Consider the following 22,348-nt stretch of genomic DNA (forward strand, 5'->3'; position numbering starts at 1 on the left):
CATGCCAAGCATCAAAGGAAAGGGGTGACAGAAACAATTGCCCTTCTGGAGCAGTAATGACCCCGGACATCAGTCCCTTCCCCAGCTGAAGAAATGGCTCTGAATACTCAGTTAAATATGTAAGTCACTTTTAGTAAGTTAAATATGTAAGTCAAGGACTCCAGACTGGGTTTTCACCACATAAACAAGTCATTGCTTCATTAATTATTATTTTAATCTACTTATAAATTCTAAAGGTTAAATTCAAAAACCCCATAAATCTACCTAAAAACTGAACTTTTCATCCTTCATTACACTATCAAACTGTGACCTTCACATTTTGATGTACAGAATTAAGCACAGCCCTCTTAAAATATTTGGGGGGAAAAACTATCAGGAAAAGACGATGATGAAAATATTTTTAAACATGCTATCTTGTATGCTGTGATGTGTTGATGTGTAAATGGTTGTGGTCATCATCCCCCTAGTGATAATTTGAGAATGTTGTTGAACAGTGTTCTCTAATGTTGGATTTTTAGAAACCAAGTATATTCATACTCGTTCCACTCAGATCTGACCTTCAAAGAGCTCCCGTAGCTATGGTCAAATATAGCAGGAAAAGAAAGTGAAGTATTTGTCCTTCTGTGTAGGTTGGAGAGAGCAGGAAAGAGTTTAGAAGGAGGAACATTGGGGCAAATATAATCTATCTCATTATTACATTTTCTTCTCATGCCTTTATTATTTTCATTTCTCTCTTCAGCTGCATTACTTAATGCATGTTCCTTCAGGGCTATCAAACTTCGTTATCTACTTAATACCTGATACAATAAAAGAGTTTTTAGGAAGCTCCTATTAGAGCTATGAAAACCATAACTAAGAGCCCAGAGGAATCAACTTACTAAAAGCAAATGCCAATTTTACAAAAAGGCAAGCATTGCTTTTTTTTATTGTTTTGCTATACAATTTCTTTTTTGCAATGCGTAGGCAAAATAAGCAATAGGAAGTTTAAAACAATGGCTTTGGAAATTGGGTTTATTAAGAATTTGAGTGAAAGATAGCCATTCCATATGAGTATGCTATTTCTTCCATGAAAATAATGGAACCCAAAAGGTTTTGCAAAAGCAAGACATTAAGCTAATTTTGCAACTAACAAGGACTTCTTATCACAAAAAAACACATTGTGCCCTCTTCCTTAAAACAGTGGTCAGATTCCACCAACACTGATACAGATGGATGGTGGTTCCATGATGGTCTTCCAGAAGGAGAGTCCTGAGGTTGAGAGTTTTTTTATTGCAATTTGCCTAAAAGCCATAAAACAATAGCTTTAGGGTCTACCTGGGTGGCTTAATCAGTTAAGCGTCCAACTGTCAGTTTCAGCTAAGGTCATGATCTCGTCATGGCCATGAGATAGAGTCCCACATGTGCTCCATGCTGAGTGTGGAGCCTATCTGAGATTTTCTCTCTCTCCCTCTGCCCTCCTTATTCCCCACTCATGTGTACTTGCTCCCTCTCTATCTCTCAAAAAAATTAATTTTAATTAAAAAAAAATAATAGCTTTATAAGGCAATAACAAAACACACAAGTGTAACTCAATTTTTATTTCACATTGGTAAGATTTATTGACTGGAGATTGGGATGCTCACTAAAGTTCTAAGGATTTGAGGTTCTATTTGGAATGTCCCATAGTATTTATAAAACCTAAATCTGTCTTTTAGAGCACAATAAACTTCTTCCACAAGCAGCCAATAGTAATATTTTCTATTTAATGCTTCTCCTTACAATGAAAGGAGATAAAACCAAGATAGAGAAGTAAGCAGACAAGAAGATCATAAAAGAGAAGGTGAAAATGGAAGAAGAAACGTTTTTTTGGAGGCTTCATAAATCTGAAATTGGAAAAGTAAGGAAATATGTGTAAACATGCACAGTAGAGTAAATCAACAATAATAAAGGAGAAAAAATTCTCAAAAAGAAGCCAGCCTACTGTGGGGAATTCCTTTGGGGTAGATAAAAGAGGAGGAGGATTATGGAAGTGTCCCTGGTGTGCACAGTGTGTCCCACATTGCCATGTCGTTGCTAGAAAAACTCTCTAAAATAGGTATCATTCCCTCTTTAGAGAATAAAATTCAGAGGCTTGGAGATTAAGCAGGAGGGCAGCAGAGCAATGGTCTCTGCACAGAAGGAACACCAAGATAAAGGTCTGATGTCCTTCAAAATGAGGGGGAGGTTTTGAAAGCCTCACAATGACAGTAGCGTCATAGTAGATGGCCAAACTCCAAAGGCAAAAATAGAAATAAAAGTAGTGCCTTATTGATGTCTTAGCCCATTAGGGTTGGTATTTAAAAAAATACCATAGACTGGGCAGTTGACGCAACAGATTGTTTCTCATTGTTCTAGAGATGAGGAAGTCCAAGCTCAAGACGCTGGCAGATTCAGTGTCTGATGAGGGTCCATTTCCTGGCTCGTAGACACAATGCTTCCTTTTCCCAAGTCCTTAAATGGCAGGCAAGGATGAGGGAGCTCTCTGGGATCTCTTTTATAAGGGCACTAAATTTACCCTCTTGACCCAGTCATCTCCCAAAGGCCACATCTCCTAAAATCATCACCCTGAGGTTCAGGAATTTGGTATGTGAATTTGGGAGGGACACAAGCATTCAGTCTGTAACAATTAGCTAACTACAGATGTAACACAAACAAAGAAAATAATTTGGGGGTTTTTCTCAGAGGCTTGCTTTTTTTTTTTCTTTTAATCAGAATAAGGAAAAAATTACCCTTCAGAAGCTTTCCAATAAAGAATATAGGATGCAATGACATTACTGTCATATTTTTTTAACAGTTGACGACAGTTTTATCAGCTAATGGGGGTCAAAGAACTTAATGAGTTGTGGGATGTTTTGTGTGTGTGTGCATTTTTGTTTTTTTGTTTTGTTTTTTAAAGACAAAGAATCTTGATTTGGACAATCACAGGGGAATTGCTAAAATGAATGAAGACGTGACTATAAGTGAGAAAGTATGAAGATACTGCTGGTGGTGAAATAAATATTAAATAATGAGCTAAACCCTTATTAGATCTCATCTAGGCCATGAGCAAGGGGGTTGAGCTAATTGGTCATCAGATAGGCCCGGATGTGGACCTTTTTGTTCAAATAGCTCTTTCAGGTGCCATCAAGGGTTCCAAATCAGAGCCTCAGGTCCTCATGACATCTGATTCTCTCCACAATCCCCAAGTGGGTACTAAACCCACATTCATGCCAAATACAGCAGTAAGATGATTTTTTTTAATCTGATAGAATTCTGAGCACTACAGAAAGTTCTCCTTCACTGCAGAAGACAGAAACAAGCCAGATTGCCTCCAGGTTTTAGTTTGTTGGTTTTTAATTATAAGCTGTGAAGAGACAAGTGCCTAAGAAACCAGCTTGCTGCATAATAAACCAAGAATAAACAGACTTTATCATAAAAATGAGATAATCTACAATTGAGTTGAAACCACCAAGTTCCAAAGACATGCATAATCATCACTGCCATAAAAACAAGTGCTCAAACTTTGGAAATCATATGTAAAAATAAAAGCAATCATTACTGTTTCATATGTTAAATTTCTAGCTCTTGCGAGGTCCAGAAGTTGTGGGAAGGAAAAGGGAATTGAGACAGGGAGAGTCAGTTACTTCCTGGGTTTCCACTCTGGCTGCATATGGAACTCACCTGGGATCTCTTAAAACCATGGTATGTCCAGGTCTCCTAGACCAATGAAATCAGAATCTCTGAGGTGGGAGTGGGAGGGAATGACCATCGGTGTCTTCTATTTGAAGGCTTCCAAGTGACTGAAATGAGCAGCCACAGCGAAGGACCACTAGTTACTGTCAGCTTCCTTCTCCCCAACCCGACACAAATTTAGAGGCTCATGTGACCCTTTATATGTCATTCCCAAATTCCCACTCTCCCCCTGAAATGGATTGAATATTTCTGTTTCCCCCCAGCTCCCCAAAAACTCATCCGCTGAAACCCAAACCTCCAAGATGTTCTAGGGAGGTGGGCCTTTGGGAGGTCATTAGGTCATGGGAATGAAGCTTTATGAATGAGATTAGTGCCCTCACAAGAGGCCAGAGAGCTAGCTAGCTCTCTTCCCATTGGGTGGAGACACACAGAGAAGAGAGCCATCTCCAACCTGGGAAGAGGACCCTCTCCAGACTCAACCATGCTGACACCCCAGTCTCGGACCTCCAGCCTCCAGAACCAAGAGAAATCAACTTCTGTTGTTAGTCTGCTATCTACTCTATTGTGTTCTGCGGGAAGGGGCTAAAACACGTATCTCCCCCATGACTTGTTTGTATTTGTGGAGGCAAATGTTTAACCCTGAACTGGAGAAGCGACCAGGGATTATGGGAAGAAATCTCAGGGTGAGGAAGCTCACTGGAGAATCATTCAGCCACTAACATACAGCACTCAGGGCAAGGCAAGCGCCGTGAAGCACCATCCAAGGAGGGCAGGCCAGGAGAAGCCGACCCCACTTCCTGGGGGCTGACCAGAACCGGACCTGGTTACCGTCTCAGAGGGAAGGTAGGGGTTGGGAGTGTGCAGCCAAAAAAATGTCTTTACAGATTCAAAAATTATCCCTCAAGCCCATGCTAGTTTCCTAACAATTTTCTCCAACTATACCCCAATACTATCTTTATTTTCATTTTCTATTCTTAGATGAATGCTATTACTACAATTGCAACCCTCCTTTGAGAAAATCCAAAAATGTGCAAGTATTTTACCACCTGTATATGTCCCGGTGAAACTTAGCGGGGGAGAGATGTATCACAGGACTCTGCTTTCCAAACTATCAAATATGAACACAATACCATTTACATAAATGAAATCTTACAAGTAGGAGGACAACTTCGGTTTGCTCAGGACTCCCCCCGTTGCAGTGAAGGAAGCTCTGCTGTCTGGGAGCCCCTTGGTCTCAGGCCAGTTAACACAGCTTGTCCCCCTACTTATAACACGCCAGGCCCTGTGTGTAGCGTGGCGCATGCATTAGCTGGAGAAACCAACACCACTTTACACATGGCAAAGTGCCCGTTTTACAGATGGAGAACCTGAAGTTTACAGAGAGTTATTAACTCAGTAAAAAAAATCAGAGCCCCACGGAGTTAGTGTTTAAATGCCAACGGTCTGACTCTAGAACCCAAACGCTTGACCGTATGACACCAAAATGATATGGAAGAAATGACAAGACAGAATAAGATCAGTTTGCAAATGAACACTGTGAGGTCAGAAATGTGAAAGAGGGCTCTGTGGTCTGGGGAGCAGAGGAGGTTCTAGCACGGAAGCCTCTATGTGAAGTCAGAAGAGCCCACAGTTGACCACTCACTCCTGCAGCGGGCAGACTGGAGAGGAAGGGAAAGGCAGGAGAAAGGTTGCATGTGTGGAGAGGTGCGTGGGGCAGCTTCGTTCTGCTCACAGAGGTGACTCTCGCTCTCACTGACTTCTCTGTAGTACATCTGGGGGTACAAACGCCACCGGAAGCTTGGGTGTTTGTAGTTGACAAGGGGTGCTAGAACACCTCGGGAAGAAATTATAGTGAGAAGGAGGCATTCGTTTCGGAAAAGCCAGCTCAAATCATAGGGAATAGCATTATTTCTGAAGCAATGGCTTTCAAATTTCTTTTAAGGGTCATTTTGGCATCTGGTAAGTTTCTGGAGTGTGTGTGTGTGTATGTGTGTGTTTCTTCTTCCCTTTGTCAATAGTATCCTATTTTAGCCCAAGCAATCGTCATTTGGTCACTTTATTCTGTATGAATAGTTTCAAGTCTGTGCTCAAGCCCCATCTCCTAATATAACTTCAACACTCTCCCACTGAGCAAGGAAGACCCCATCATGATGCCACTTGACAATTTTCAAAATCTTTCTGTAGGACACAGGCTGCAAAATGATATTTCCCCAAGTCAGCATCAGAATAGTGACAAGCTCTACAGACATGCTAAGAATTTACTTGCAAACGTAATTAAGTCCAGAAGATTGTTTAACCATTTTTTCTCTGAATTTAAATAATAGATTTATGTTGTGTTAGTCAAATATAAATCAGATGTAAAAGATTCCTAATTACCTATTAAGTATAAAAGGAAACATGCAGATTATGTACTTTTCAAAACTATGCCTATGTGAATTACACCTGACCATTTCATTTATATATTTGGCTGAGTTGCCCCCAAGTAAGAATTTCTAAAATATTGTTTTGGGGCTCAAAAAAAAAAGGAACACAAAATTAGTTATTTTTAAATGATCAGCCAGTTAAACTTAGTCTCACAAGCTCAGAAAAGCAGTGCACTTTCATTTCAAAACTAGCTGGTTTTTCTCTAGAAAAAAATGTCTGTGAATGTTCTCTGGCAGAAGTAAACCAAGACATACTGTGGTTTGAAAAGAACTAGAGAGATTTATAGATAAGAATATCTGCTATTTTGCTTCAGAATAATTTAGCCAATTTACTCTTACATTTTGATTTAAATATCAACTTGTGTATTTTTCCCTCAGATTTGTTTCTAATTTTTAGCTCTGTGATCCAGGATAAACTCCCCAACTTGTAACTATAACAAAAACCACAGATATAAGTAGGATTGTCACTGAGAGAAAAGAAATAATTTCTGCCCCAAATTATAGTCTTGAATATCATGTTCTCATGGCACAAAATCAATGAGGTATGTAACTGCACATACACATATATACTGTGTTCCAAAATAAAACAAAAGTGAAAATAAAGAAATAAAGGAATGCACAGCATGGATGTGTGTGGATATATATATATACACATATATATATATTTCTTGTCAGAAATTTATCAGAAATATATTTATTGTCAGAAAAATACAGATATATAAGATATCTGTATTTTTCTGACAAGAAAGACATAATTTGGGGCAGTTCTTTGATCAGATAAAAACAATAAAGAATTTAAGGATAACAGGGACACAGAATACTGTTTCCATTAGGTAAATCACAGTGCTGAATCTAGCTTTTGGACACAAACTCTGCCATGACCGTAAAGTCAGCTCATAGCAAATCCCAGTTTTCCTCAGTGAACACTACCACCAATATTGTGTGAGTCAATCTCATTTAGGAAGATTCATTATTCAAGTATAATGAAAGGGAGTCTCATTATGCCATTGTAGAGGATATTTATAAATACCTCTCAGATAAACATATGTAACACTGTTTTTCATAGCACATTTTTAAAGGCTTAAAAACAGACTGTGCATGTGGTTTATTCTTGTGCTGATCAACCCTAATACTGACTCTTAGGAAATATGACCAATCCACGAGTCATTCCCAGATACCATTTTACATGAGATGCCTTTAGTGACAAGCCACACTAAATATCACATGTAGACACATCTCAGTAATGGTAATACTTCTGAATGAGCAAGTATAACACTTTTTCGACCAACAGACATATACGAAATGGAACCAGTGGGTCCCTGACATAATTTGAAGATAGGGAAACGCGGGGAAACAAATGTAAAAGATTGTCCCGCTCTCCTAGAGCCCTAGCTTCAGTTTATATGGCGTGGCTGGGGCTAAGCAAACAGGCACGTGTAAAAGCCACAGTTGGGTAGGGAAATGAGCAACAGTTCACTGGAATCAAAGGCACACAGTGTTAAAGACATGAAGACAGGATCCAGGTAAGAGTCCAACGGGCTGGTAAATAAGTTCACTAAGCGTGGGTCAGGTACATGGTAGAAGACAGAGTTCAAAAACCAGAATGTCTGAAGAATGTGGCATGGGCGGATTAGGAATATTTCTGGAACAGGATTAGGCACTAAGGAGTAGGGAATCTGGCTGCCAGAGGGGAACCACGCAGCTATGAGCTGGGACAATTACAGATCATGACCAAACAAAACGCAGAAACTCAGTCCAGCACCCAGCTGCAGCAGCCCTTGGAAATCTAAAGTCAGGATCCAATCCCCATGACCTCCTAGCCTGGGGCTTGGGGAGGAGGGACGTGGGGCACCTGGATGATACAGGAAGTGGGGGAGAGCAAGGCAATTCATGACTACAAAGGTAACATTATGACTGTTTTATATCTAAGACAGATACATAAGTAACACACGTATACTCAGTCTACTACTCAATCCGGACATCAAATTTGATCCATACAAACCAAAAAGGACTATTTCCATTTTCATTACTAATGTTCACCAATATGGAAAAGCTACTCTCTCCCTCTCCGCGTGTGTCACTGTACCATTTTCAAAGCTCTTCTAAAGTTTCCCCTTGGACGCATATGCTGTGGCCCACATCTATCTCCTTCCTGATGATCAAACCTTCTCTTTTCCCCCAATCAGCTCAGCTTCACAGGAAATATACTTTTAATGCTTTATTGTTTGCTACTTTAAGTGTCAGATGTTTCTCCTTCAGACACATATGGAACCCTTTGATTTAATTTTGGCAAATCAATGAAAGACACATGTGCGTCTCAGAACAAGTGCTATTCATTAGTATTTGATCCTTTTCCCAACTTCACACTCAGAAAAGGAAACTTAGGACATTTCTTTCATTCCCAGTCTAATGATACCAGGAATAAGAGTTTCTCTAAGGACTTCGAATTCGGTCAGAACCCTGATCCTTTTTCTTGGGGGTGCAACAGGACTAACTAAAAGTTCCTAACAGCGTGCAGGGCGTGCTTTCCTGTAGGCTACTTCTATAGGCACTAGCTCAATAGCTAAGTATGATCACGTAATCGGCAGCAGTAGCCTCTTCCGTTATAAAGGACTCATTTATTTTCCTATATACTACTTTCATCACAGAAATTTGTCTCCGAAATTTGTCACAGAAGTATCCCAGTCATCAATTCTTTAAATCTTCATACACTTCCATGTGGACACTTAAAACAACACTTTTTGACGGATATCACACACTTCTCAATATTCAGATTGGCAACAGCGCTCAAATACAGTAGGGAAGTGGTACAAATGAAAGTTTCTTGTTGAAGGTATTTCCTTTGCAGAAGTCAGGCTAGGAAGGGACTGGATTTTTTCAGAGGGTTAAGCCTGCTGATCAGTAACCAGAAAAACAAAGTACTGGTTCCAAGAGAAATACTGGTACATTTAGATTAAATGAAGGCCAAGAGTTCAAAATCAGGAGTGCATTTCCTAGTTGGTCGTCCCGGTTATCTAATTTTAAAACCACGCTCACCATTAAAAACAAGTAATGCTGAATTTGGGGCCGAATGCCATCTGTAAATCATAAAACATAAATCCTCAATGGGCAGAGAGAAATCAAGAGAAAAATTAATGCACATACTGAGCAAAGGATTGTGGCTTTAAGGACACTGTTCATATTAAAGGAGATTTCAAAACACTGCTGCTTGGATGCAAATCCATCACTTTTAAAATATACTAAGAATTTATTATTGTGCCTGTATTTGATATTTCTGTTCTCAATGTAATGGTAAATTGAAATTTTAATGATGCTTGTTATCCCTAGGAATTAAGGATACATTCTGTGGACTTCACTGTGTCTAGGAAAGAGATGACTTGTCTTCTCATTTTGTCTCCTTCCATTCACCATTTCTTCATGGAGCATTCCCCAACCTGAGTTAGGTATTGTAAAGAGAGCTAAAAGGCATGTTCATTCTCTGCCACTGTGGAGTTCATGATCAAACAGTAAACTAGACTACGCTGAGACAGAAGCCATACGAGGTATGAATGTCAGAATTCTGATGGGCACTTTCACTTTATTAAGTCCCTACTAAGGAGAGTTGTCAGAAGTGAAATAAAACACTGAAATGAGAAGTATTTGTATGAGAAGAGAAGTGGTAAGGTGGGAATACTTTACTGATTGCTTGGTTATGAAAGTTCAGGGCCAACTTGGGCTTTGTAATAAACATGTTACAATGTTACGCTTCAGTGATACATCTTACATTCCTGCTTTTTTTTTTTTTTTTAAGATTTTTATTTATTTGTCAGAGAGAGAGCGTGCGAGAGCAAGCACAGGCAGACAGAGTGGAAGGCAAAGTCAGAGAAAGAAGCAGGCTCCCCGCGGAGCAAGGAGCCCGATGTGGGACTTGATCCCAGGACGCCAGGATCATGACCTGAGCCGAAGGCAGCTGTTCAACCAACTGAGCCACCCAGGCGTCCCAAGAACCTATTTTTGACACAAACATTTAGCCTTACATTCCTGCTTTTTAAAGAAACTATAATAAGCGTTACTTTTGCACTGTTACCCTCAACCAAACTGGCTCTAATTAGACTTAATAAAGACTAACACCAAGGTTTAATGATTTAGCACATGTAGCAAAGCTATTTCTTTGTATTTCAGACCAAACTTTAATTTGAATATATTTATGTATCAACAATATTTATTAAGTGTTTGGTAGGTACTGCCCAAGATACTAGTTATAAAATTCAGGACAAAGCAGGCAGAAAAATTCTGTTCTAATAGAGTTTATATTCTGGGAGAGGCATAATTAATCAGTACATAATGAAATATCAGGTAGAAAAAAGAGTGACAGATGTATATCCAGAAGTGGAATTGCTGGATAGTTCTATTTTTAATTTTTTAAGGAACCTCCATACTGTTTTCCATGGTGGCTGCATCATTCTGCATTCCCACCAGTAGTGTAAAGGGCTCCACTTTTTCCACATCCTTGTCAACATTTATCTTTTGTGGTTTTTTGAGGGATTTTTTTTTAATATCAGCTAAACTAACAGATAAGAGGTCATATCTCACTGTGATTTTGATCCTGGTTCACTGTAGCACTATTCAAAATAGCCAAGATATAACTATAGCCCAAGTGGCCATTGACAGGTGAATGGAAAAAGAAAATGATATAGACATACAATGGAATATTATTCAGTTTTTAAAAAGAAAGAAATCCTACCCTTTGTGACAACTGGATGAACCTAAAGGGCATTATACTAAGTGAAATAAGCCAATGATAGGACAAATACCTCATGATTGTATTAATATGAGATGTCTAGAACAGTTAAACTCATAGAACAGAGAACAGAATGGCAGTTGCCAAGGGCAGAGGGAGGGGAAAATGGGAAATTGTTGCTCAATGGGTATAAAGTTTCAATTATGCAAAACGAATGAGTTCTAGAGATCTATTGTGCAACACAATTCCTGTGGTTAACAATACTCTACTCTGTACTGTAAAAGATGTTAAGAGGCTAGCTCCCATGTTTAAGTGTTCTTATCACTCACACACACACGCACACACACATAAAAGGAAAGTTTTCAAGGTGGTGGACAAGGTCAGTGCCTTGCTTGTGGTGATGGTATTATGGGTCTATGCATATGTCCAAACCCATCAAAATTTTGGACATCTGGTGCAAATTTTGTATGTCAACTATGCTTCAGTAAATCTTAAAAAGAGAGTTACAGAGAAAAATAAAGCAGGGTAAAGGAATAGGGAGTTGTATGTGGGTTGAGATCTCTCTAGTAGAGAGGTCAAGGAAAGCATTTCTGATTAGTTGAGATTTAATCAGAGACCTGAAGAAAGGGAGGCCAGCCACGAAGCATCAGTGACTGTTGCAGGCAAAGAACCATGACCAGAGAAGGCCTAACGCGCCGAAATAGGCAGATGGCCCCGGGTGGCTGCAGCAGACAGTCTGGGACAAGATGAAACTGGAGACATGACCAAGGGCCAGGCCATGTAACGCTTTGTAGCCTGTGGCTCTTGAGTATCAGCTGAAGCATGAATGGAACCACTAGAGAATTTTGAGCAAGGGCAAGATGAGAGCTGATGCAGGTTTTTAAAGGATCACTGGCAGTCGGGCCAAGGCCAGATCAAAGAGGGCAAGAACGGAATGACAAAGACCAGGAGCCTATTTCTGAGCTCTCAAAGAGATGGGAGGGAATTTGGTCGGGGAGCTCTGCACCCGGTGAGGCGAGGCTGGAGTGGGCACTGCTCCATCATGAACAGGGCCAATGGGCGTCCAGATGGCTTGAATGTCAAGTGTGAGAGAAGAAAGGCGACAAGGATGCCCCTGGTTTTGTTGGCTTATTTTTCTGAATGATTGTGTCATCAGCTGCGATGGTGAAGAGAGACAAGAACAGATGTTTGTTTGTGTGTTTGTGTGTTTGGGAAGACAGGAAATAAGACACTGGTTCAGACATAAGATTTGAGCTGCCTATCCAACACCCAGCCGTGGGCTCCTTTGCCTGGAGTCTGGAAGTCCTGAGAGTAAGAAGGGGCTATGGTTTTGACATTCCTGCTCTTCTAGAACAGTGCTGAATGTCACTGAGCTATGAGAAACATTGTGACACTTCAAATAAAAACCAACAATGCTGTCTCTGCACCACGAGCGCCTCTGCAAGACTGCTCAGAAGGCCTTCTGGTCACGTGGAGCCCATGGAGTCCGTTCTCTTGGCAGAGTCTATATCAGCCAGTGCAGACGAGATCTTGAGACAAGCTCCCAGAGGGGTTAAACTTCCAAGTCAGAGACCCAGTGACCTACCAGCCTCACGAACTGGAGCTCTATGCAGCCTCTAAATCTCCTGCAGGACAGGAGCTCATGCAGCATGCCCAGAAAGGAGATTTCAGTTGCACCCTGTCTGCAGAGACTGGCTTGGCCCTCCCCACGCTCTGGTCTGGTCTTCAGCCCCGTTCCCTGACACACAGCCCCTGGGCTTCCGATATGCCAGAACACAGCAAGCAAAGTGCTGTGTTCTGTCGTCTGCTGATTTTCTGCCAAAAACACTCCTTCCCCATTCCACACCATTCTGATTCCAGGTGTCATTCCACATGGCACCCTCCTGAGCACAATGGGTTAATGCAGCCAGCTCTCCCTCCAAAAGGTGAGTTCTTCAAGGCCAGTAACTGTATCTTTATTTTCTCTGTTTCTAGTGTCTCATGCATCGGGGAGATAGGTGTTTGGTGAATAAACAGATGGCATTATGGGTGCTCTTAAACACCCATAGATTTCAGGTACTTGGCTCCCTACTTGGCGCATCACCCTCTCGGTCCACCTCCAGGCAATTGACGGAGAGTTCCAGAAGGTGCTAAAGCATCTCCCTCAACCTAACCTCTGTTGAGGACATGGTGCCTGGGCTGGAACGCTATAAGCACCGCCCTGCGGACATAGTCACTGAATTCAGAACCTCATTTTTCATCAGTGAAGGCAGGACTAGGTCATCCCCATCAGATTTCTTCGCAACAAAATGGAAAAGTTCACAGGGTTGGAAAACCGCCAATGTCTGTCTTAAAAAGTGCATCTGCTTTTCCTTCCCCATCGCCCTCCCATAGCCTCGTATAGGGAATCAGAAAACACAAAATACCTGAAGCCAAATGGAACTCCAGTTCAAACTGAGAAGGGCAAACCCTGGGCAAGGTTGTAAACACAAATACTAGCTACAAGGACCACTGTGAGTTTGGGGCAACAGAAGAAATCTCTGCACCAGAAGGCAAAAAGATGTTGCAGGCAAGTGACCTGAAGACAAATACAAAGATCAAAGAAAATCTCGCAGTGAAATAAGCAAGAACCATCAGGAGAATTGCCAGTCACGGAACCGTGTGTCAAGTGAAAATGAGTTAACCTAATCTGATACCAAAAGGCAATAAAGATAATTTCAAATAATACTATTCAAGAATCAAAACAAAATTAGATCAAGTTTAAATAAAAGCCTCTTTTATTGAATCAAAGTAACACAGTAGAGATGTAAAATGAAAATCCTTTGGTAACTTAATACCTTGGAAAGTAGATGGAAGAGTAAGAAAGCCTGAAATAATCACATAAGAAAATGAAAATATTCAGCAATCAAAGCAAGAGGGAGAAAATATCATGAGCAACACATAATGGAAACAATGATACAAAATTAAAGGAGAGAGCCTCTATGTTAATGCTCATGAAAACCAAATGTGAACAATGAAAACAGGGTACTTTTGCCTCAAGGAAAGGAGCCAATTGTTTGACGCTTTGTCCCCAAAATCAGAATTTCCTCTGACTCACAGGAAGGACCCTGAAACATAACTCGCCTAACTGCCCAGCCACTTAATTCACAAAGTGCAATGGATTATCTTTAAAACAGAAACACATCCTCGCACGTGGAGAAGTGAGAAGGCAACAAAAAAAAGTTTGTTTGAACTGACGGCACTTAGCTTAGGAGAATGGAAAATCTCTTAGAGAGTTCTTGTTCTATAGCCTTTTTCGGGTTACAGATGTGCCTTGTAACATCAGGTGGCCTCCAGAGAACTCAGGCCACATGGGCGAGAGCAAGGGTCAAGTCCACACTCTTGAAGGCCCTGTGGCCCGGCGCTGTGTCTTCTGCAATGCAGCGTGGACACACACCCACCCCCTCCACGGCAGGGAGAGAACCCACTATTACAGGGCCTCTCTCTGGGAGTTAGTGCCTTCCATCATAGAAAATCCTAATCTAGATCTTAAAAAAAAAATCAACAAAGTCTGGACCCCAAAAATGGCATTTCTGAATACTTACATTTTCTTTTTTTCTTCATCTTACCACTAACAAGTATGGTTTTAAAATTCTTTTCAATTTCTAGAATGGTATTTAAAGCAACACATATGATTTATTCAAGACACTAAAGGTTTTCATCAAATAGCCATCAAGATCATAGAAGTTTCTTCCTTCTGTGGAGTCAATCAGCACCTCTTTACCAGGTCCCAGCATAGTACACATTTCAAAGGGGACCCTAAATTTCAAAGTAACCAAAAAGTCATGAATACCACTCCTTCCCTTTCTCATTGGGAAAACAAAACAAAACACAACACTGGGAATGTTTCCGTTTTAGGGTTTGGGGTTGGTGTGGTTTTTTTTTTTTCAGCTATGCTTTAATGTCCTTGAAACATATCAAAACATCATCCAAACAAAAATGGAAGAATTTCTTTAAAAGCCTTCCACAGTAGACTTGTATTTTAAAAAATAATTATGCTATATATATTTATAGATGCAGTTCTAGTTTTTAAGATCTAAGTTCATTGTACACCTGAAACTAATACCATGTTATAGGTCGATTATACCTCCATTAAAAAAAAAAAAAAAAAGAATGAACAGAAAAAAAATATTAACTCGGCCATTTTGTGCATTCACCAAATACTTGCTGAGCATTAATTTTAAGGGCTGGAGAGAGATCGGTGAACAAAAGAGCCAATAAGTCCACTCTTGTAAGGCTTCTATTCTGGCAAAGCAGATACAGATGAGCAAATAAAAAAGAAATATAGAATATCTCCAGGAGCGCCAAGTGCTAATGGAAGGAAATAAGGAGAGTAAAGAGACAGACAGGAAAGGAATGGGCACTACTTTATCTCTGGTCTTTAAAGAAGGTCTCTCTGATAAAGTGACATCTGAGCAGAATCGTGGGAAAAAGTGGGACTAGGCAAAAGCAAATACAGGGATGAGAAGGAATGTTCCAGGCAGAGAAGCACTTTATGTGTAAAGGCCCAGAATGGGAGCTTGTTTGGACGGTTTGAGTAAAGCAGGGAGACAGGACGATGGGGGTGGACAGAAAATGGGAGGAAATGAGCTGAGACTAGCAGCCAGGGCCCAGAGCAGGTGAGGGCCTTGTAGGTGATGGTAAGGGTCTGGGTTATATTCAGAATGAAATGGTAGTGGAAGAAAGATGTGGTCTGACTTGTGTTTCAGAAAGCTCCTTCCGGCTGCCAAGTGGAGAACAGAGGGTTGGCGGTGGGGGAGGCCAGAGCAGAAGCGGGAAACCGTTTGGAGGCTACTATGATGATTCAAGGCAGACGGGTCCCGAGCACTTGGATTCTGCGTGCACTTTTCCAGGTAGCACTGACAAGATTTGCTGACAGGTTAGAGGCCGGTGTGAGTGAAAGACAGGGACCCAGGATGACTCCACGGGGTTGGATCTCAGGATCTGGACAGCTGCGGCTGCCACTTAGCAAACTGGGAACCTGAGAATGAGCAGGTTCCTGGGGAGGGTGGGGAGGTGGGGAGTGAGGATATTGTTTTGAACATACTAGGTTTGCTACATCACTAATCATCTGAATACAGACATAATGTGCCAATCGATAGAATGTGCCTGCTTCCCTTAAAATAAATGGAACTGGGTGTCTATTCCCATGTAGTCCGAACTCTTCTTGAATTAATGCAGATATCTTATGGTACCACCATCACTTGGATGTGCTTTAGAACACTTACTGACACATCTTGACTTTTGCTTCATACCTCAATAACTATTTTCCAAAATAGGGAATGTCACTATGAGCAGAGCGTCTTGGCCCTCTAACAGAGGGATGAGCATGAAAGGCATCTTTAAAGGTATCTTATAAGACATTATTTAAGCTCCTGAGACACACCTTTCTGCCAGAAATCTCCTCCCCCGGCTCACTGCCCTCCCACGGAGTCTGAAATTCCTCCCTTAAAAAAAAAAAAAAATGTAATTATTCCCTATTAACCATGGGTTCCTCTTACATTCTGGCCTAACTGTAAGAATATTTACATATACCATATTTCAAGGGAGACATTTTCTCATTCAGCTGGGCACAGTATAGGGAGGGTCCCTTTGCTAGAAATAGTTAGAAAAAAGAAGGCAGGGCAGAGGAGGAGAAAGAAAGGCTAATCGAGCAACAGTGGGTTCTCACGGTGCCCCCTGGAGGCAGGGAAGGGAGTTCACAGCAGCGCAGGGACCGGACCCATCAGGGGGAGGGTCTGAATTCTCCTTCTCCCTGCAGGTTCATCCCAGACCTCCCACAGCTGTGTGCCACGGAGCCCTCCCGCAGCACTCTGCCTACTCGACCCCTCCGTCTGAACACCTCCCTGACACACTGTCTCAGAGATCTGTTTGTCCTCTCAAAGACGTTCTTATCCCAAAGCCCTCTTGGCCTAGTTCACATCATCGAGCATTGGTGTTTCTGCTCAAATCCTCCTTCCCTGGAAAGGCTTCGCTGACATCAAGGCCAGATGGAAGTCCCCTGTTACGCATCTTGGAGCCCCCATGCTCTCCCCTCACAGCACTTGCTCTGTTCTTAATTATATAGGAGTTGGGTCAGTATCTGTTTAATGTCAGGGCCCCCCACCAAACTCGAACCCCTTAGACCAGAGGCGCATCTCTTTTGTTTGCTGCTATATGCATCGCCAGATCCCGGCTCTTGGCTGGGGTACAAAGAACACTCGATAAACATTTGGCGAATAAATGAATGAGTGCTGTGTTGGGTGTACACAGACAAGGGGAAGGGTCGCTGCTGAAGCAAAGCCTCCAAGGTACCTTGCATCAACTCTAAAATGCTGCACTGAGCTACGTTGACTAAGAGGGATCAAAATTTATTCTTGTATTTGCTTTGGGTGTTGTTCATCTCATCAAGCATCAACAGTATCATGCACCTCCAGAACCACAAAGGACACGGAAGGGAGAAATCAAGATCCCTAAATCCTAATCGAAAAACTCAAGAAGTTACGTGAACCCTTTGCTAGAGAGGCAGTTACAGAAAAGGGAGATCGCCCATGTCTATCTTATCTACAGGAGAGCAAAACTAACTGAAAAATTCTTCACAAGAATCGTAGAGAAAGGAGATCTTTTAAAACTTTCTAGCAAGGAGATCTTTTAAAACTTTAAAACTTTCTAGCAAAGGAGATCTTTTAAAACTTTCTTCTTAAAAAGAAGAAAAGAAGTAAACTCATAGAAACAGTAGAAAAGTGGCTGCCAGGGGCTGGGGGGTGGGGCAAAAAGAGGGGGAGCTGGAAAGGCTGCACACGTTGGGCTCTCAGACGAATAGAGTCCAAGGGTCTAACATATAGCGCGGTGACAATGGTTGACAACCCCGTACTGCCTAGTTGAAATCTGCTGGGAGAGTAGAACACGAATGTTCTCTCACACACAAATAAGAGAGAACTCTGTGAGGTGACGGATGGGCTAATTAACTAGACAGGGCAGGGGAGCGGGGGTGGGTGGCGTGCCTTCACAAGTCCTCATATGTCAGATCGTCCCAATGGACACATCAGATATCTTCCAACTTTGTATGTCAATTGCACCTCAGTAAAGCTGAAACATTAAAAACCAAAAACCAAAACCAAAACGAAACAAAAAAAACCTTCCTACCAAGCTAAGGCCTGCCTAAATGGGTAATTTAAGTAGTAACGGGATGTAACTGATTTTAACCTTTATTCGGACGAATGGAAATAACCACCACAAAACTGCAGTTTTCGTGGTCTCATCTGGTCTTCCGTCACTTTACTTTCTCCCCAACCCCCCGCCCACCCCAAGCTCCCCGATGTTAAGTTGCTCAGCATCAAAATTGCCTGCCTCAGGGATTTATTCCCAGCGATATGACCTCTGCAGTTGAAAAGGAAATTCAGGATTCCAGTAGTTCTTGTGCCCTGCTGGCCCCTCACCCCCCCCCGCCCTACCGTCCACAGCACCAAAATGTAGCCGCGCCACAGTCTTAAACATCTGATGTAAGACTTTTATCTTCAGGATTACTTTAACATCCAAAACAATTGCAATGAAAAGGTGTAGACCTAACCCACTAGCTTGGATGCAGAAACAGAAGAGAGGATGACTGTAGGAAATATAAGGAAGATTATTAACAATTAATAGCATTTTTCCACTTTTTAAAAAAAAAATCTCATATCTCAAGTATCACATCCAATTTGCTTTAGGCAAGATCTAGCTCTGTCTGCAAATACATATTGATATTGCAATGCATACAAATTCGGAGCAACCCCTCTTACTCACTCAAATATAACTATAAGACGGATTTTCCTTAATGGAAATCAGATAGGAGCTCCACAGAACTCCAGTGTCCACTCTGGCTGCATGTGTCCGTCACATCCAACTGTGAAACAGACCCACATAGCAGGCCCCAAGACCCTTCTGTCATTAAAGATCCATTGGCGGTGAAAATAGTGAAGCAAGACAGGAAAAACAAACATGCAGGAATGCAAATTAGTAGTTTAAAAGAAAAGGACTCAACTTTCTAAACAGAATTTAAAATTTTCAAATGCACCCGCGTTTGTGCAAAGGTAAAGAATGTAAGAATGTTAGACGCACTCGCGACGTGTGTACAAAAATGCATTATTGTTCTCTGAGACTGGTTAATGTTTGCTACCTCCTTCATCCGACGGTCTGGTTACCTCGCTGCAGCATGAAAAGCTAGGGTAAATCTCAGATATTTCTGACTTGTCATCTCCCAGACCTGTACCAAAAGTACTGCTCGAGTGAGACCGAGAACGGAGTCTCCTGTAGTGATTCGCCTTTTCTATATTGGAGGGAAAATATTCAGGTTTGTGAGTTAAGTGACTTGAAGAACAAAAAAAACCACACACACACACGCAAAAAAAAAACACCCACAAAAAAAAAAAAGAAGAAGAAGAAGAAGAAAAATTACTTAAAAGTTTAACAAGGAAGAAAAACAATCTCTTACTAAATAAAAAACCCAAAGCTCAACTACTACAAGCTCTAGTCACCTACAACCAAATCTCAGCGCACATTGTGTCAAAAATGTTGAACAATCATTTATACTCATTGTAAGTCTAGATTTTCAAGGAGAAATGGGGGATGGGAAATTGACAAGAACTAAGAAACTCCAGCAAACTAAAATATTTCTATCAAACTTAACGTCTGGTTAGACAAAATCGTTTTCAACAATCCCCAAGCATACAGCATTTGTTGCCTTTTCCTTATTTTCAGAAAGTTTAAGGGCAATTTGGCAGAGGAGGTGGATCAAACTGATTACAAAAGTATTAGAGTCCCTACTTTGCCTTGGGCTTTCAGTTTCATTAATGTCAGTAATTAAATGTGGAGTATAAATCAGGGAATAGAGTTAGACCCAATGGGTAGGATACATCTATTTATATTGTTTAAAATAATTGCATAACTGTCACAGCTTCAGTCTGTTAAACACTATCTAAGAGCTTGAAATGTTAGACCATGCTATCACTGTACCCAAATAGCCAAACCATTCAGGTTTTGCTTTTAATTGGAAACATGTGGTCTAAATTAAAAGTCAAATAAACCTGCATATCTATACACTATAAATTTTGTGTTATACAAACACTCAGAGATACATTTTAAGGGTACCTAAAAGTCTATTTTATGTTAACATGTTCATGATGCTATTTAGAAAACCTCCCCACTGTTTTATATATGGTTCTTAACATCTACCTTTAAAATGTTGGAACAGTGTTTTCCATGAAACAAACTTCTGTCTCAGCACTTTAGTGCACTCCAAAGACTGCACTTGCAAGCCCCCAAAAACCTATAAAATCACATTCACTAATGAAAAGCAGACATCAGGAATCTCTGGACACCTTTCTAAGTGAATCTAGAGCAAATGAATCTAAAATATATTTAAAAAGCCCTTTTGCGAGTTAGCTTTCATAAATGATTAATGGTATTTTAAAGCAGCATAGTATTTGTTTCTCTGTTTGTTTTGTTTTTCAAATCCTCAGTTTTACAATTTACATCACACAGTCGATACCACGAGCCTCTACCGCTCAGGGTAGCTTCACTCTCAGGACAAAATCACATAAACGGGGAGGAACTCAAAATGTAAGCAGTACCAGAAAGCATATGGAGACTTCTAGACTGAATATTGTCTTCCAGGGGATCAAGGTCGAAGATGGAGCCAGGATCTGTACGCCAAACTTTGAGGTCTTTTACCAAAAGGAAGAAATCAAAAAATCAAGAATGAACTTTAAAAAGTCAGCATCAGAGTCAAGCACAAGTCTGGAAAAAGAAGCACGTCATCAGCAAACCGGTAATGAACAAACCCGATGCACTTCAGAGGAGAACAAAGGGACAGTCACGTCCACAAGGCTTTAGTAAGAAAACTTTGTAAGCAAAGTTCACTTGCTTGGTTTATCCTTCACTGACCCGCCACCTGGAGCCCGCCACTCATCACCCAACACACCAACAACTCCCCGCATCCCCGAACCCCCAACACTCGTGCTCTCCACAGGCTGAAAGAGGTAAAACGTTTGATTTACGCTCCTGAGCAAGGGCGCCTGAGTCATTCATGACTGAGAGGTTTTTGTCTGAGAAAACGAAGAACAAAAACTTCTCTCCCTAAAACAAATGGTTTAAAATGTAGGTAAGTGGCCAGCCCAACTTTTATTGGGAGCCCGTGAGTGCAAGCTTAACCCTCACAAGACACATTTATGGGAAAAGTGCAGGAACGGACAGAAGAACAATGAGGGATGGAAAGACAAGCGAGGAGCAGCCTCCTGCTCTCAGAGGACGGGAGATGTGTTCACTGCCATGCTTAGCAACCAGACCGAGCAGGCCAGTCCACTCTCCTATTTAAGTCAGAGGCAAAATCCAAATATAATAACTTCCAGGTTCACCTGCGTCTCCAACTAATGGTGCTCAGGTCCTAAAATAATCTGCACAGCGCTGTCCTCACCAGCGGAGAGTGAAAAATCTAGCTACAGAGTAAAAACAATTAATGAACTAGAAGTAGAGCTCTGAGGTACGTGTGGGCACCACTGTCGGTCAACAGTGTAACTCACTTCCGCGTCACGCCATATTTAAGTAGGCACTATTACTATCCCGTTTCATAGAGGGGGAAATGAAGACATAGAGAGATGGAGTTAGCCTGGCCACAGGGACGCACCTAGGAGATAGCAGAGCCTCCAGCAAAGGTAGAAGCAGCACAAATTGGCTTAGTCTGAATTGCTCAGAAAATCTCCAAATCTGCATTTCCCTGCCTGGCTCAGAAGTTTGTTTGTTGAATGTGCTTCATTTTGTGGCTTCATAAAAAAGTCCTCAATGGAAAACAGTCTCCCCCAGTAAGAAGAAGTAAAGTGACTTCCAGTAAGGGAATAATTTAAAGACATAGATGTTGCGATTTTAAAAAATAAATAAATAATGATTTCTATCTCAAAGATAGCGAGGACTGAATTCTGAGAGCTTGAAGACTAGACAATCTCCCAGTTTCTAACAAGAACTTCGCCATCACTCAGGCCCTGATCTAGAGCAGAGGATCCCGGTGTAAGCTGTGCAGACTCTCAGCATCTCTCTCCACCCTTGAGGGACAAATCGGAGTCTCTGTTCTCACCATCCCTTGTGAGATGTTAAACCAAGGCAATGAAATTAACACCATGTTACTTTCAATGAAAACATCTCAGCTCATCCATCTGAATTACGGTGATCCTTCTACAAAATCACCTTTGGAAGATGTGGACGAGCTGTCAGTAGTGTGCAAATGTGTGTGAAATCCCTCTGTGAGAAGGACTTTCAGACTCACTAAATCATTCAAGGAACTTAGTGCCCTGATCTCAGTATTGTTGCTTTACGTTAAGACAGTACCGAGTCAGATACACACTTCCTTTGCCCAGCCCACCTCTAAATGGCCTTTCACTAGTTCCAAAAAAATAAGCTCTTCCCCTGTGAAGAAGAAGCTCACCTAACACTCAGATTATTGATGAGCGTGTGGAATGGTTCCCAAAAATATTACCTAAGCTTTAGGACT

The 22,348-nt window shown here is 41.3% G+C and overlaps 1 protein-coding gene across 11 annotated transcripts in view; it reads right to left on the reverse strand.

Moving 5' to 3' along the window:
• Positions 1-22,348, reverse strand: part of NEBL (nebulette) — a 360,144-nt gene that overhangs the window by 9,313 nt on the left and 328,483 nt on the right. For 9 of the 11 annotated variants that reach the window (XM_032349573.1, XM_032349568.1, XM_032349570.1 and 6 more), the window contains 2 exons: positions 20,439-20,531; positions 18,986-19,135 (listed from right to left, as the gene is read on the reverse strand). The exons of the other annotated variants lie outside the window; for them this stretch is intronic. In XM_032349573.1, the coding sequence (XP_032205464.1) occupies positions 18,986-19,135; positions 20,439-20,531 (243 nt within the window). The remainder of the gene's footprint in view (positions 1-18,985; positions 19,136-20,438; positions 20,532-22,348) is intronic. 11 annotated transcript variants of the gene reach the window in all.

Source organism: Mustela erminea, chromosome 6 (genome assembly GCF_009829155.1).
Source record: "Mustela erminea isolate mMusErm1 chromosome 6, mMusErm1.Pri, whole genome shotgun sequence".
NCBI classification, from domain to species: domain Eukaryota; kingdom Metazoa; phylum Chordata; class Mammalia; order Carnivora; family Mustelidae; genus Mustela; species Mustela erminea.